Source organism: Mizuhopecten yessoensis, unplaced genomic scaffold (genome assembly GCF_002113885.1).
Source record: "Mizuhopecten yessoensis strain PY_sf001 unplaced genomic scaffold, ASM211388v2 scaffold3459, whole genome shotgun sequence".
In the NCBI taxonomy this organism is placed as follows: domain Eukaryota; kingdom Metazoa; phylum Mollusca; class Bivalvia; order Pectinida; family Pectinidae; genus Mizuhopecten; species Mizuhopecten yessoensis.
In genome coordinates this window covers 304,613-319,954 of record NW_018405055.1, presented here as the reverse complement: position 1 = coordinate 319,954, position 15,342 = coordinate 304,613, and the positions used below count along the sequence as shown (strand labels likewise).

Below are 15,342 nucleotides of genomic sequence, written 5' to 3'. Positions count from 1 at the left end.
AGTTTATAAATCATATCATGTTTTCCCTGAAATTTAAAGGGTCATATATATTCATATACAAGTCAAGAAGACAATACTTGCAAACCAATGAGTCAAAGCACATTTTAAGGAGTCAAATGCATACTCTCAAGGGTCTAATGACAGCCAATTACAAAAATAACTCTTAAACTTTTCACTTTACAAGGTATGAATATTTTCATAATGGTATTTGCCAAGATCATTAAAAAAAATCAAAATCAAATGCCTTCTGTTTTTTAACACATCATATGACTATGGAAGCTACTAATGACAAGAAATCCTGTAGTACAATTCTAGTTAACAATACATAAACACATTCTTAATAAAAGCAATACCCGAAAAAACATTGGGCTACAAGTTGAGGTACTCACTTGTGGAGAGTGGTTTAAGGTAGAGGGCCAGAGCCTCGATACAGTGACGAGCTGACTCATAGTTGTTGATATGCTCAGATGGTACAGACACATCGTTGTCACAGCTTATAGCTGCAGGTACACCCACCAACTGTAACAGGGCATGATTTACAGGGAGCTCACTAACTGACTTGTTAATGAGATTCTGATCAAATGGGCACTTCCTCTGCTGGAGTTTGGAGAGGCAAGTTTTGCAGATCGTATGTGAGCAAGCGAGGCTGATGGGGAGCAAGTTGTTCCCGTCAAACACTTTGTAACATATTGGACAGGATAGGAATTCTGTCCAAGCAGGTGTCTGTACAGGCATAACTTGATGATTGAATGTTTAACTTTGGTATTAACTATGTATGATGCTACAGATTTTACACATAATCTGAATTAAAGATGATTCTTCTCTTTTAAAATGATCTAGCTGCTTTTCTTTCAATCCTGGGCTTTCTATCATATATGGCAGTGTGCCAAAACTGAATCAATCTGAAAAAGATAGAAAATCATTAAACTATAAGCAATGGAGGATTATCAGAAAATATATGCAATTCTTATTAAACACAATATTGTTCTTTCATTTTGTCAGTGACACTGCTTCTCCACAATCATAGCTTAAACATTGCCAAGTAATTTAATTTAGACAGTATCTGTTTAGCTAGACCCAAGGTTTGACATTCCACACAACTTGCTCTGGGCCAAGCATCTGCAATTTCAAATATTGAGTATAAGCCCAAAGGCAGATTTGAAAAATTCTACTAATCCTACCTAATTTGAACTTTCTTAGTCAATATTGATTTTTTTTTAAATCGGACAGGTGACATTTTACACTCCCGACTGAATGAGGACAACAGGAATCAAAGTATGCATATGCAACAGGAGGAAGAGAAATGCAATGGCAAACCCAGGACCCTCAAACTTTGAACGGATTCTCCAATTGAGCTACCTGGTCGCTGACGATCGACCCAGTCCAGTTCCGCTACATTCCTCCCTCCTTTTTAAAGTTTTCCCCCTTGAAGACACAACTATCAAAAACCCAGGTTCGGGTATCTCCTTGTCAAGCGTACACAAAATACTTGAAACAAGGGTCGGTCAGATACCACTATAACAGGAGAAAGAGAAATGCAACGGCCAAATCGGGGTTTGAACCAGTGATCCTCTGACCTCTTCGACAGATGCTCTACCAATTGAGCAACCTTGTCGCCAACGATCGGCCCAGTCCAGGTCTGCTACACATATATAGCAGCTTTGAGTGTATTTGATTCAATATCATATAAATTACTGTTTCAATATTTAAAAACAAGTGGCCCAGTATCGCTCAGTCACCTGTTTCTTTTGTTACATGAAACTGACATATAGGTAACTTCAGACCAAATTTGGTAACTAGAACACAAGACATTTTAACACCTTTTAAATGCTTCTCAAGATATTGTTTGAAAGAAATTGTAATTTTAAAGGTTTTTTAACCCACGTTGACCTTTGACTCTGGCTAGCACTTAAAGTTGACATTTGACCTCATTACTGTAATTAAGAAAAAGAATTGCATTGCTGGTGCTGGTCTTCATTACATACTGAAGTATCATGACTCTAGTCCAAATGGTTCTAAGGATATTTTGTTTGAAGTTTTTAACATATTTGACCCCTGTGACCTTGAAAGTAGGTCGATCAAGGTCATTTTAATGAGGAAACTTTATATCACTCTTTTTTCCCAGGTACCTACTGCGCCAAATATCATGACCCTTGGCCTTATGGAACTTGAGAAGAAGATTGTAAAAGCTTTTAACCCATGTTGAAATTTGACCCCGTGCTAGCCCTTATAGTTGACCTTTGACCTCATTACTGTAATAAAGAAAAAGATTCGCATTGCAGCTGGTCTACATAACATTACTAAGGCCAGATGAGCTAAAAAAAACATTGCATTTTTTCAATAGACCTCTTTCACACTTTCAGCACATGACAAGTTGGTTGAAGAAATATACTGTACATGTGTCACAAGAGTACTAATATCAATACCCGGCCTCCTCTACTCCAAAAATGTCTCGTCGTCAGAAAGCTACGTTATCGCAGCTAGTGTCACAGGTTATTAATGTTAGAGACAAGCAAGTCACAACAAGTATCATACTGTAATGCTATTTGATCATAAACATTGAAATGTTATGTGTTGTAGTAGTGGTTGACCAATAGAAATTTCAGATTTCGTGGGTGTGTCACCTTGCTTCTTATACCCACATTGTCGAACTAATATCTCGCTGTCAGCAGACTATTCTGTATGCAAGAGAACAAGCCTGTCATATTGCATACAACCTAACAGAAGTCGCGTGAAAAATGACACTGTTCTTTATAAATGCAGCACAACTTAGATATTTAGTTACTGTACAGTACATTACACGAAATGATACACCGTCCTTAAAAAACGTGCACATCAAGATTGGCATTTGCGGAAGGGAATACCTAGGCCAACAGTCACAATAATTAAGTTTGTTATTTCTGGTCTGGAAATTTATTATATGTACATTTATCATATCATTATTCGTCGGTCCTTTCAATAGCATTTATTTGCTTATCCATATCGGATAGTACAGCACTGTTGTTTACCTTGGCGGACAGACAAATGGTTATATTGCCCTCTATTCTGACACTTACCAGTTGTCACCTTGGCGATGATAAAAATATTCAGGCAACATACTTCTAAAATGAAGCAGTTGCTTGAATTAATATTTACAACATGGACGAAATAAAGAAAAAAGGAGGGCGATCGTAGATCGCTCGATTCATCCCATCATGGCTGCCGTGTTGTGATATCTCGATAATTCCGGTTTTTAAAAGTTGTCGACGCCAGGGGCAGGGGACGCAACACACTGAGCATTTAATGAGTTTTCAAAATATAATATGTTATCAAGTAGATCTAGTTTGCATTTTCTGAATAAATATTAATTAATTTATTATCTATTTCTGTTTGAGGTTTATATGATCTGTAATAAAATGATCGCATAACCTGCATTTATTTTTTGAAAAATGGTTTGAATGGGGAGAATGAATGTAAAGGGAGATAACTCGTATATTATATTTTTTCGTGTGCAAAATGGACCTCATTGGAGAACACCTGCTGCAGTAAGGTGAAACCATGGCCCGTATTCATAAAACCGTTCTCTTGCGGAAGCAAGGATTTTGTGCTCAAGCCTAATTTCTTGTTCCAGTTATAAATTATTTACAAGTTCAATTCCTTATCTGGTAGGGCTGGAGTATTGAAATCCCACTGTTAGTTCCTCTCCTTTACATGGTTAAAAACATATGATTTTTAAAAGCATGGTCAGTGCCAAACAGTCAATTTGTTACATTGTTCACTTTTCACTGAGTGGACTTCCATATATATGCAACTAGTAAAAAGATGGCTTGAATTTTGTCGGGTGATGTTTCCAGTGGCTGTTGAGCCGTGACTTGAAGGTGTTGATGAGCATCGGAGAGATTACTACCTCCTCTGTTAGTGAGTTCCACAGATTTATCACTCTGTTGCTGTAGAAATTACCATATTTATTCAGTCTGCATGGTCTTTTGAATAGTTTCCTTGAGTGCCCACTGGTTCGGTTGTCTTCAGCTTCATGGAATAGTTTGCCCTTATTCGAGAGTTGGGAGTCTCAGTTGTCTTACGTGTTCCTCGTATGGTACGTTTTTAAGAGTTGGAATCCTTTTGGTTGCTCTTCTTTCGATGTTCTCGATTGTAATTTTGTCGCGGATCAAAAATGCTGATGAAACTGTTGTCAAGTATTCCAGATGAGGTCTAATCAGCGTTTTGTATAGTGTTAGGAACATTACAGGGCTCATGTATGTAAAAGTCCGGAATATTATGCCCAGCATCCTGTTTGCTTTTGATGCAGCTAAGTTGGCGTTGATGGATAATTTTAACTGATTATTTATATGGACACCTAGGTCTTTCTCGTATTCAACTCGTGCGATTGGGGATTCTTTTCCATCTTGAGTTATGGTGTGTATATGGTCACCTTGTCTCTGTCCAAGCTCCAGATGTTTACACTTTGTGGTGTTAAGTTGCATGAGCCAAGTTTTGGTCCAGTCACACATTTGGTTTATGTTGTCCTGTATATTTTGGCGGTCTGCTAATGTTACAACTTTTTGCAGAGATTTTAGTGTCATCCGCAAATAGTTTGATCGTACAGCTTAACATATCAGGCATGTCGTTGACATAGATTAGGAACAGTATTGGTCCTAAAATACTCAGTTGCGGGACTCAACTTGTGGCTGGTTTCGGGTTCGAGGTTGTACCATTAATCGTTACTCGTTGTACCATTAATCGTTACTCGTTGTACCATATTTTCCAGGAGGGCTCTTATGCAGTTTAAGACTGTTCCCCCAATTCCATACTGTTCTAGCTTGTGTATTAAGAAACGGTATTTTTTTGGTCCTTTCTTGTAGACTGGTGTCACTGTTGCCTCTCTCCATGGTATTGTCAGTTGGGATGTGTCCAGTGATTTTTTGAAGATGATTTGAAGAGTTTTTTTCGAAAATGAGTTTAGGATGTATACCATCAGGTCCTGTTGATTATGTTGGGTTAACCGTTTGATAGCTTAAAGTCCTCTGTGATGTTGATATCAAATAGCGGTTCTTGGTAATTTCTCTTTGGAAAGGGTGGTAGTGGTAGATCTTGATCTCTAGCAAAACCACTTGCGAAGAAGTTATTTAGAGTATTTGCTGTGTCTCTGTCATCAGTAGTAATTTCCCCATTCGGTTTTTGAATTCTTCCAATGCTTGATCTGACTTTAGTTTTTGATCTTACAGGAGCCCAGAAAAGTTTTGGGTTTGTTTTGATTTTTAGTGCTAGGTCTACTTCGAAATGGTATTTGGACTTCCGAACTTTTTTAGTGGCGATGATTCTAGTTTGTTGGTAAGTTAGGAAATTCTGGACGGTTTTGCAGTGCAGATACTTTATCCATTGGCGCCCGTTTTTCAGTTATCGCTTGTTTAGCCTCAAGACTCCATTCTGGATTGCGGAATGTTCTGGAATATTGTCTCTTACTCACTGGTACATATTTGTCAATACTTGTTTTGGTGAAAAACAGTAAGACTGTTCCAGGTTTTCTCTACTCCTTGAGTTTCTTCTAAAATGTTCCAATCTATGTTGGCTAAGAACCGATTGATACGTGTATAGTCGCCTTTGAAGAAGTTCTTTTTAGGTTTGTTGTTATGGTCGTTTTGTGGATCAGAATAGCAGATGAGCTTGAATTGGAGTCCTAAATGTTTGCTTTTCCCTAGTCCTTCCATGTATAATATGTCCTGTTCCATTTCCTCTTCGTTGGTGAATACCAGTGTAGAAGGGGTTTTGTTTTCTCAATATCGTGTTGGTTGGAGAACATATTGATGAAGGACACTTTCCAGGAATATACTGGCAGGGTTGTTTACAATGACTGAAGATTGTTGCCTTTCCAGGTCAATCTCCTTGTAATTAAAGCCACCCAGTAGTAGGATATGGGATATACTGGTGTAGTGTTCAAATGTGCTATACATGTAAGTTATTTCAGACAGATATTGTTGTATGTTGAGCTATTCGGACTCCTGGAGACACGTTTATCAGTTCCGTTTAACTTGACTGAGCACATTACATATTCCTGGCAAGGTTCATCTTGTTCCGTTATGCCCGCACATAGTGTCTTTTTAGTGTATATGACAACTCCTCGAATTCAGTTCCGAAATGGGCAGAATAGTTTTCTAATTGGTAGGACTGAATATCAATTGGTAGATTTGTTGATTTAGGAAGGATCTCGGTCAAGCATATGATGTCAGGGTTTTCAGTACTGATATTTTCACAAAGTTCTTAATCTTTTTGATGAGGTTAGTACATCTACGTTGGAATAATACAATTTGAGGAATTCAGTTGTTTCATAAAAAGTGTCACTTTTGTTCAAAAGCGTAAAACTTAGATCCTATAATCTGTCTACCTCTGGTGAGGTTGGTTCTTTTGTAGCACTTCGTTGTGTTGTGTTTCTGAGATATTTCTGTAGATGAGTGTTGCATCAGTGTCCATTAGGGTGGTATTGTGAAATACTGATGAGTCAATATGGCTTATTAGTAAACCCATTCTGTACACATCGTTGGTATTTCTATAAGGAGTTTTAAATTTAGGCGCCTTGTCTTGAAACACTTGCGAAGTGGATAGGTTGGGAGCTCCAGATCTTGATCTAGCCAAGATAGATAGTGTATAGACAGTAACCTCTCCTTGAATTCGTCTTGAATTAACATTTAAAACTCAGATCACTGTTGCTATTTTTATAAGCGTTCTCAATGCAAAGTATGTTTTTACAAAAAAACAAAAAACCCAAAAAAACAAAAAAAAACACGTCGTATACATGTCCCCCCACTGTCAAATTTTCCTCATTCTTGACATCCTTAGAAAATATATATATATTATATCTCTTCTGAGTTACGAGTGACTGAAACAGTCGACAACAGTAGCGCGTAAGCCTAATAACGTTTACTTATGTGTTATTGTAATATTATACTTGTAGCCACTGTCGTAAGGAAAATAAGCTGACGTTTTCCTTCAATTACTGAAATTGTGAATTAAAGTGAAACATGATAAATCGAAAGAAACAAATAATCATGTTTTCTTACCACAGGGACAATAAATGTATAATATATTTTATCATGCAAGAAGAGAACATCAGATCCAGTGTTTGGTCTTGAACACCACATTGTGGAGCTTTGCCGACAGTCTTTTGTGGGACACTCGGTCGGAAGCCTTACAGAAATCCGGTACCATGGTGAGTACTTAGCAGACTAGCTGCGTCTCATAAAAATTCCAAGGTCAAAAACCATGTTGGCAGATTGTTAGAATAACGTGTTCCTCCAAGGCGATGATGAGGTCAGGGACTAACCAGTATAAGTTCTTAAGGCACTCGGAGGAACGCAATATTTCGAAGGAGTGAAAGCAAGTTGTAATACATACATGTTTGTATATAGCGACACTGGAAGGAGTTCAGATCCATTAGGAAATTGCTCCAACAGCGGGTTCAGTCTTCCTACTGACAGTATCTACACAACCTTATACACTCTCGGCATGAACTTCCTAATAAAAATAACCTGGAGCTACTTAAAGGCAATCTTTCAGATGATTGTAGCATATCAACCATCAAGGATGGAAGGACGGTCATCACCATTGCGGAGAGAAGGCGCAAGTCATCTCGGTCTTTACGATTGAGTGAGGTCCGAGAGACCCAACAAGGGCAACTCGCTTCAAATACCACCCCACTTCGTCACTAGGCACTAGATGTGTAGTCCTCCTTTAAAACCACCAGAAAGCAACAGGCTCAGACTAAATACCGATAACACTAATCTTCATATGTTTCCTCCAACAGTCTCATATATACCGAGAAAGTACCTTCGGACGAAGGCCAACACTGCCTATTATCAAGAGGAGGCAAATTACTAATGGCCATTGTGAGCAAACATTGGAGCACATCGAAGAAAGAAATGTCATGGACCTCACTAAGAGGGAAAAAATCTGTCAAGCTGTGTTGGACTTTTTTCTGCAGCCTTTGCCAAGGTTCCCCATCAGTGCCTAATTTCTAAGCTCGACTTTTATGACATAAGGAGCAACGTCTGCGACTGGTTCAGCGACCTTTTGAGAGGGAGAATCAGGAGAGTAGTAATAGACGATGGGAGGTCAACTATCTTTTATCTTCATCACCGATTCTAAGACAACTTCTAAAGGCATATCAGCCTATTTGCTGACGACTACCTCTTTTATAAGGATTAACAGCCTTAAATACTTAGACATACTTATTAATTGGAGAAGAAAGGTTAAAGAAAGGGCATCAATGTTTTATGCTTAAACCGTCAGACAGGAAATTAAGTAGAAGACTTTGTTGGCATCATGTATGCCAAAGCGAACAAACTTCTTATTCTTATGTGAAGACGTAATCTAGCTGTGACATGCATTCAAGGGATCTCCACCATTGTCAGATCAATCGTTCAGTATTTTGGTGCAGTATGTAACCCTTATCCATCAAAAATGGAACATCGGGGTCGGTGGAAGTGGTACAGAAAAGAGCGGTCAGGTTTGAAATCTAGCAGCAAGAACCTAGTTATAATTACTAACATGATCAAATGCATCAGATGTCCCGAAAAAGTACCATTCCGATCCATAATCTACATTTAGTTAAAAGAAAATGACTCGTTCCCTCCAAATTATCCAAACCAACCCTCGGTACTTCAAGTACTCGGCTCATAATGATTCAAACGATCTCCTGGTAGACCTAGTTTCTGAAGTCAATGCATCATTAATTGACCTGTCCAAGAACAATTCGGCTGCCATCGTCGTCAAGCGGCCGGAGTAGTAGGGTGGCATGCATCTTGCAAGTGACATGTACATCTCCGCGATACCTTGCTGCTACAGATACAGCCATACAGTTGCTTGTATTACACGTATATATTCGTGCACCGTGGAAAACCATAACCATGTACTATTGGTTTAGAGCTGGAGCGACGTGGGCAGACGGCAATAGCGGAACTAGATACAAATATATGGGTTAAAATTCAGTCAGCGGATACTCAAAACGCATATAAAACTTCAGTCAAGTGTTTTAAGGATTAGTGAACGAAAAAAGTATGCAAACTTGATGCAAGCTGAGAAATCCAAAAATGTTAAGTAGGACAAGTATGTTTTTTTTGTCTTTGATATATAAATTCGTTATTTGGTTCGGTTTGGTTTTATTTTGTCTAACGGCCTGATAACAGCTAATTAGGTCATTTAAGGACGTGCCTCCAAGTGTGTTGTGTATGCATGCATGAGTGTATGTGTGATGGAGGCAGGGCATGTTGGTGTAATAGCCTCCTTGTGATAGCGCGGATCTGATGCCGACTTTATAGTACTATCTCACTTATGCCATTATGAAGGCACAGCATTCCGCCCGGTCACATTATACTGACAACGGTTGAACCAGTTGTTGCGATAACCCTAAATGCTGGACGTTGAGCAGGGAATAACAAGTATCATTATTAAGGACTTTTGTATGTCCCGGCCTGGGGACAAAACCCATTAACTTCCTCACATAGGTGAATACAAATTCGTTTTAAAGATAATTTCTACTATTTTATAGAACCATAGAGGACCAAAAATGATGTATTAGACTCGTGTATTGGGATACTACTTTGCTTCAGATGTATCATTACCGATCGTCCTTTCCTCTATAACGGGTAAATAACTGACTGCATACATAATACGTATAGATGAATATAAAGAGGATATGCAATGGTTTCCTGTTGCATAACATTGCTATTTCACGCATATCGCTGTATGCCATTAAACAAGTTTTTTACTAGTTCGCTAGCGTGAGTATAAAGTATAAAAATATGCCCGGTTTCTACTATATTTTCAAATCTCTGTGATAGCTGACCGGGACCAAGTGTAGCTTTTTTTAAATAGATATATAAGAAATATCGAAAGCTCAATTATATATCCCGATGATTTTCATTAATTTATAAAACTAATATTACAAAATTATGGTTGTAAAATAGTGATGCAACAAAAAAAGCCAATATCGCGAGCAAAGCACATGATACAGGTGGTATTATTATCATCACATGTTAATATATATTTTGTATAAGTTAACTGTAAGTTATAGATACTTTCCGATATTTCATTTGTAAAAAATTGATAAAGGCCTATGTTATACTTAATAGTATAGATATATCATTTTTTTGCTCTTGTTTCATCATATTACGCTTCGGACTAATTCTCTTTTTTACAGATATATTTATAATATTTATCAATTATATATCATTAATAAGCAAATGCTTTTACATATACCATTAACTTTGTTCATTCTGTTAAAATAAATATATTAAAGAATGTTGAGAAAAGTAAAATCTTTAATCACTTTAAACTTTTGGAAAGATTATTTGCCGATAAAGTGCGCCGTTTGTATTGATGCTCTATATGATAATCTTTGGATACCCACATAAACTGTGCTACCTGATACAAAACGAAGTGCAGATTTATTCCTATGAGCATTCTTGATTAAAAACACAGGTTCACTATGTGTATGACACACTCTTGACCGAGGTGATTTAGGATACAAAGTGTGGATTTTCAATTTTATATACCATTTATAAGTATTAGATAAATACGCAGTCATCTGGGAAATATTCGCTCTGACATTGAAGACATTATTATAATTGATAAACTTTGTTAATATGATTGTAACATTAAAAGTCAGGAAGGTATTTAAAATGTCAATACATTTCTTTTGTTATTGGTCAATAAACTCGTACATTCAACGTGATTACATTACTATTTGTCATGAACTCATAATAGAAGTATGGGGGATAACGAAACTGAAGGTTATAACTCTGAAATGTAATATTTGTGATAATAATGGTATAGTAATAGCAAAAAAATAAAATGAAAACGTAGAACATAACTATATGAGTCCTCCTATTAAAGTTTAAGATGGGTCTTTATGGAAAAATATGAATTTAATGTGCTTTGATTACATATTAATAAAAAACGATATTTAACGTTAAAAAGTTATAATAAGACGTAAAGAATGGATAAAAGGACACAACAGAAAACCACAAGGAATTATTTGCATCAAACATTTCAGAATTTTCAGAAAACAGAAAGTTCACCAACCTTTTCTTATCATAGTTTTGGAGCAAGGCAGAATTCCTCATTACAGAAGAAAGCTATTACCCTATTGCAGACAAAGTGCTTTTCAGTTGTGGTTCAATAAAACGATTAAGAGAAATTAGTATTATACTTCGTTATACTTGAATAATAATAATGAATCTATTTACTTTTAACATTCAGATGGCAGAAAGCTATAACAACAACATCTAACTACTACTATTTCCTAACATAAACGTAAAACACTCACATGCTATTACACCTTTTTAAAAAAATTGTAATAGATACAGTAAAACAAAAATGAACTGCACAGCACCATACGGCTGTTTCGTCCTCCTATTTACGGTTGAAGTTTAGGACTTACGTTTTCTTTACACTCAAGAAAAAGATTCATTTTGTTGACGTAGATCCATGAAAGACAGGTATATATTTATACCTGGACACAAATTGGCCAGATTCTGATACCGACTCGTATGGCAATAGCCGTTTATTTTTTTTAAAGAGATATGTTAAAGATCTTGACATTTCCTTTTTTTCCTGTTTATTGTGACTCAAGAATAATTTGAATCTGCCAACAGCAATATCACAGCTCGAAAATCTTTCTTAGAACTATTTGAGTACGTATACTCTCCCTGGGAGAGATAGCTTGAATACGGGAAAAACACACTTCGTCCATGGTCACAGTGTTCTGGCAATAACCTTAGGGCTCTGAGGACGAGTGAAGTCAGGTCTCCTTGGTATCAAAATCAGAGGACATACATGAAAAAGAAGGAAAAAAGATGATTTCTAACGTCAAGTCTACAATGTAGGCGATTTCAGTTCTGATTAAAATCATGCTTTCTGCGTCTGAGATTGTTAATGACCTATAAACTTCCCTGATTTGACAGGAAATATCAAGACGAGGGTGTCACGTAGTACAGGACACGCTTAATCTTCTGGAACACATTATTTTTTCTCCACTGATATTGGTTTCTGGGGTAATACCTGATGTTTTCTTGTCTCCACGATTTCGCTTTTTTATCAATTTCCCGAATTATCCTGGTGGACATCTGTTGATGCTGTGGTATATTTCATTTACACTTCCTCCTACGTATGCTTAAAATAGATCGAGTGTTAGCGACTGGCATGTTTATACTGTATATTGTGAAAAATGCATGCATTAAACACCTTCCGTGGATGTCGAAGTTTCTCCCACATCTCGGAGAATGAGGACCTCAATAAGTTGCCTCGTTCGATGGTTTTGTTGAGGTCGTCATCACTATCGCCAATGAATGTATTACTAACAAAATGGCAACAATACGTAGCACTGAACCGTAAACTTGCCAGGAAAAAGAAAGTTTATTTAAATGAGCTAAGGGATCTGGAAACATGAAGGACAGGGTTAAACATAAGCGACTTTGAAAGAAATGTGTAAATTTAATACGAAATAACAAAATTAATATTTTCGTAAACTTTGTGGTAAACTGTGTAACGGCAATACACGAGAAAAGCTTTAGTGGAAAACTTCAAGTAAACTGATATTTTACTACAGTAAAATTGTGATAACCATTATTGGTAAATCAAATTATGTAAATCACAAACAAATGATATTGGCGTCCACTTTGTTATATAATGCCCGAGTCTTTATCAAAGTAGGGACACATTATTTGACAGGATTGTAAATAAACTTCAGGTGGCAAATTACGAGCGCTTATGATCGGCATACTTCATGATCTAAAACAGAAAATGATTGAGATGGAACTAAAATTACAGGAGTAGTCGTTAAAGTAATGTCAAACATACGTGTACGTGTATTTGTGTTAACATATTCACTGCAGTGGATAAATAGTATAATATGAGCGTATATCTGGTATTTATACTTGTCCATTTAATAGTGTTTCTTGAAGTTAATGTTTATACAAGTGGTTAATTGTTGCTTACAAAACTTGCAGTGTACAAGCAAATGAGAACTTGCAGTGTACAAACAAATGAGAACTTGCAGTGTACAAACAAATGAGAAATTGCAGTGTACAAACAAAGGAGAACTTGCAGTGTACAAATAAAGGAAAAATTGCAGTGTACAAACAAAGGATAACTCGCAGTGTACAAACAAAGGAAAAATTGCAGTGTACAAACAAAGGAGTACTTGCAGTGTACACACAAATGAGAACTTGCAGTGTACAAACAAATGAGAACTTGTAGTGTACAAACAAAGGAGAACTTGCAGTGTACAAACAAAGGAGAACTTGCAGTGTATGAACAAATGAGAAATTGCAGTGTACAAGCAAATGAGAACGTGCAGTGTACAAACAAAGGATAACTTCAGTGTACAAACAAAGGATAACTTCAGTGTACAAACAAAGGATAACTTGCAGTTTTATCAAAACTTGATTGCTCTAAGGCAATTGGTCACGGTCTTATTAATCCAAGACTACTGGAGAAAGCAGCAGTAATTTTAAGTTAACCTCTTCAAAACAATTTCAATCGTTTTTAAACCTCTATGTTTATTAGCAACTGGAAATATGCTAACATTATCCCCGTTTTCAAAAAAGATAACCCTCCAGTCCTAAATAACTATCGACCTAACTAATATATATCTGTAGTAGGTAAGGTGATGGGAAGAAGATGCGATACCTGTATACCAAAGTTAATTGTTGAAAATTCTCTGTTATCATCTTCATAATCTTGATTGCGGGCTGGAGATATTACAATTAAAATAACAGAAAATGGGCATAAAACTATTTACTGACGACACTTCCGTGTATACAAACTCTTTTATCAGGATTAAAGACATGTTAACTGTTTCATCATAATGGGTAACCTATACTTTCCTGGAATCTAACTTGAGACATGACAGTGCGATAAAGGATATATTTATTTATATATTTATAAGTTTGATCGTCTTCTCGGATAAATGCGGTTATCTGTCTGTATAACTTTATACTCCCACATTGTTCTTTCATGCCGTGACAATGTATTATATTATTTTATCAAATTTCTTTCCTTTCACTCTTTAATTCTTTTTGCCATAGGCATCCCCAGTTATGCCCTTTGAATAATATAACCGGATGTGATGTGATGTTGCCATATCTGATATGTAACATTTCAATTCAGCTTTGGTCATTTGATGGCAGCATCATGGCTGGATACAGTCATTGTCTTCTGTCATTGTCTCATGACCATCATGGCTGGATACAGTCATTGTCTTCTGTCATTGTCTCATGACCATCATGGTTATGCTTAAGATAACCCACAAAACAACCAACTTCTGGTCGTTGGTTTCCGTACTTGACACCTCTTTGTTGGTAAAAGAACAGCGAAGATTTTTTATTGTTAGAGTACACTGATATTCCTCTAAGATAACAGGAAAACAAATATGTAGTCAAAAATAAATTCATTCCAATCACCTGAGTGTTTCTTCCATATTTCACATTAAGATAAGGTTTTGACACATGTAATGTGTTTGGCCTTTTAGTGCAAAAGCGACATCAATTTTTACATGTTTTGTTAATTTCTATCAAATATATACCTGCTAACGTTATTGCATAAACATGATTTCAACCCAAAAGTAATCAAATTAGGGTGATATGCATGAATATATATATTGAGTTAATGAGTCAATGATAAGATAAAGTTAGAAACGACAGAAATGTTTACGGGATGTGGTTCAAAAAGGTCAATATACTTGCATTTTAACAAGAAAAATCTTTTTTTCAGTTTCTTCCAAACTTTAACATTGACGTACCGAAGAAATAAGTTTCTGTAGTACATTACATGTCGTTGGTTAATATTGTCCTGCACTATTGTTCTAACGACACTGATTTAGGCGATGTGGTATTTTTGTCATAACAGACTGAATGACATCCGTCTGATTTTGCAAACAAACAAGATCATTTCACAACCCCATTATAATCTTACTCTCTTTTTGTTATCTTCTAATGTAAAAACTTGCTCATACCCGGTGTCTTTTATAATTGTGTCAAAACCTGACCACCGCCAATTGGATACTTCGTTTTTGTACGGTCATATGTGTCTGTTTCACAGCTATCAAATACGTGTAATATACACAGGTGACGTGATAAACTCTCACAGGTTCCCTTAAACACAGTTTTGTTTACACATATTTGATTTTGACTATAGGAATGTTTACATTTCCTCTGCTGTCAACTCTATTATATAAATAAAGGTTGGTTGATATTATTGATAATAACATGATTTATTATTATTTTTGCAAGTCCATTGCTGATAATCTCACAGCTGTTATTATAAGTTCATCCATTAACAATAATCTGTGCATTGTATTATATTTCAAGT

General features: G+C 36.3%; 1 protein-coding gene across 1 annotated transcript in view; it reads right to left on the bottom strand.

The window, feature by feature from the left end:
• The window catches only part of LOC110447554, a 55,305-nt gene extending 52,089 nt beyond the window's left edge, over positions 1-3,216 (bottom strand). Inside the window, exons 1-2 of the mRNA XM_021493332.1 lie at positions 3,057-3,216; positions 390-902 (exon numbers count right to left, since the gene is read on the bottom strand). Of these exons, the coding sequence (XP_021349007.1) occupies positions 390-735 (346 nt within the window). The 5' untranslated portion in view covers positions 736-902; positions 3,057-3,216. The remainder of the gene's footprint in view (positions 1-389; positions 903-3,056) is intronic.
• Between the last annotated feature and the right edge of the window lie 12,126 nt (positions 3,217-15,342).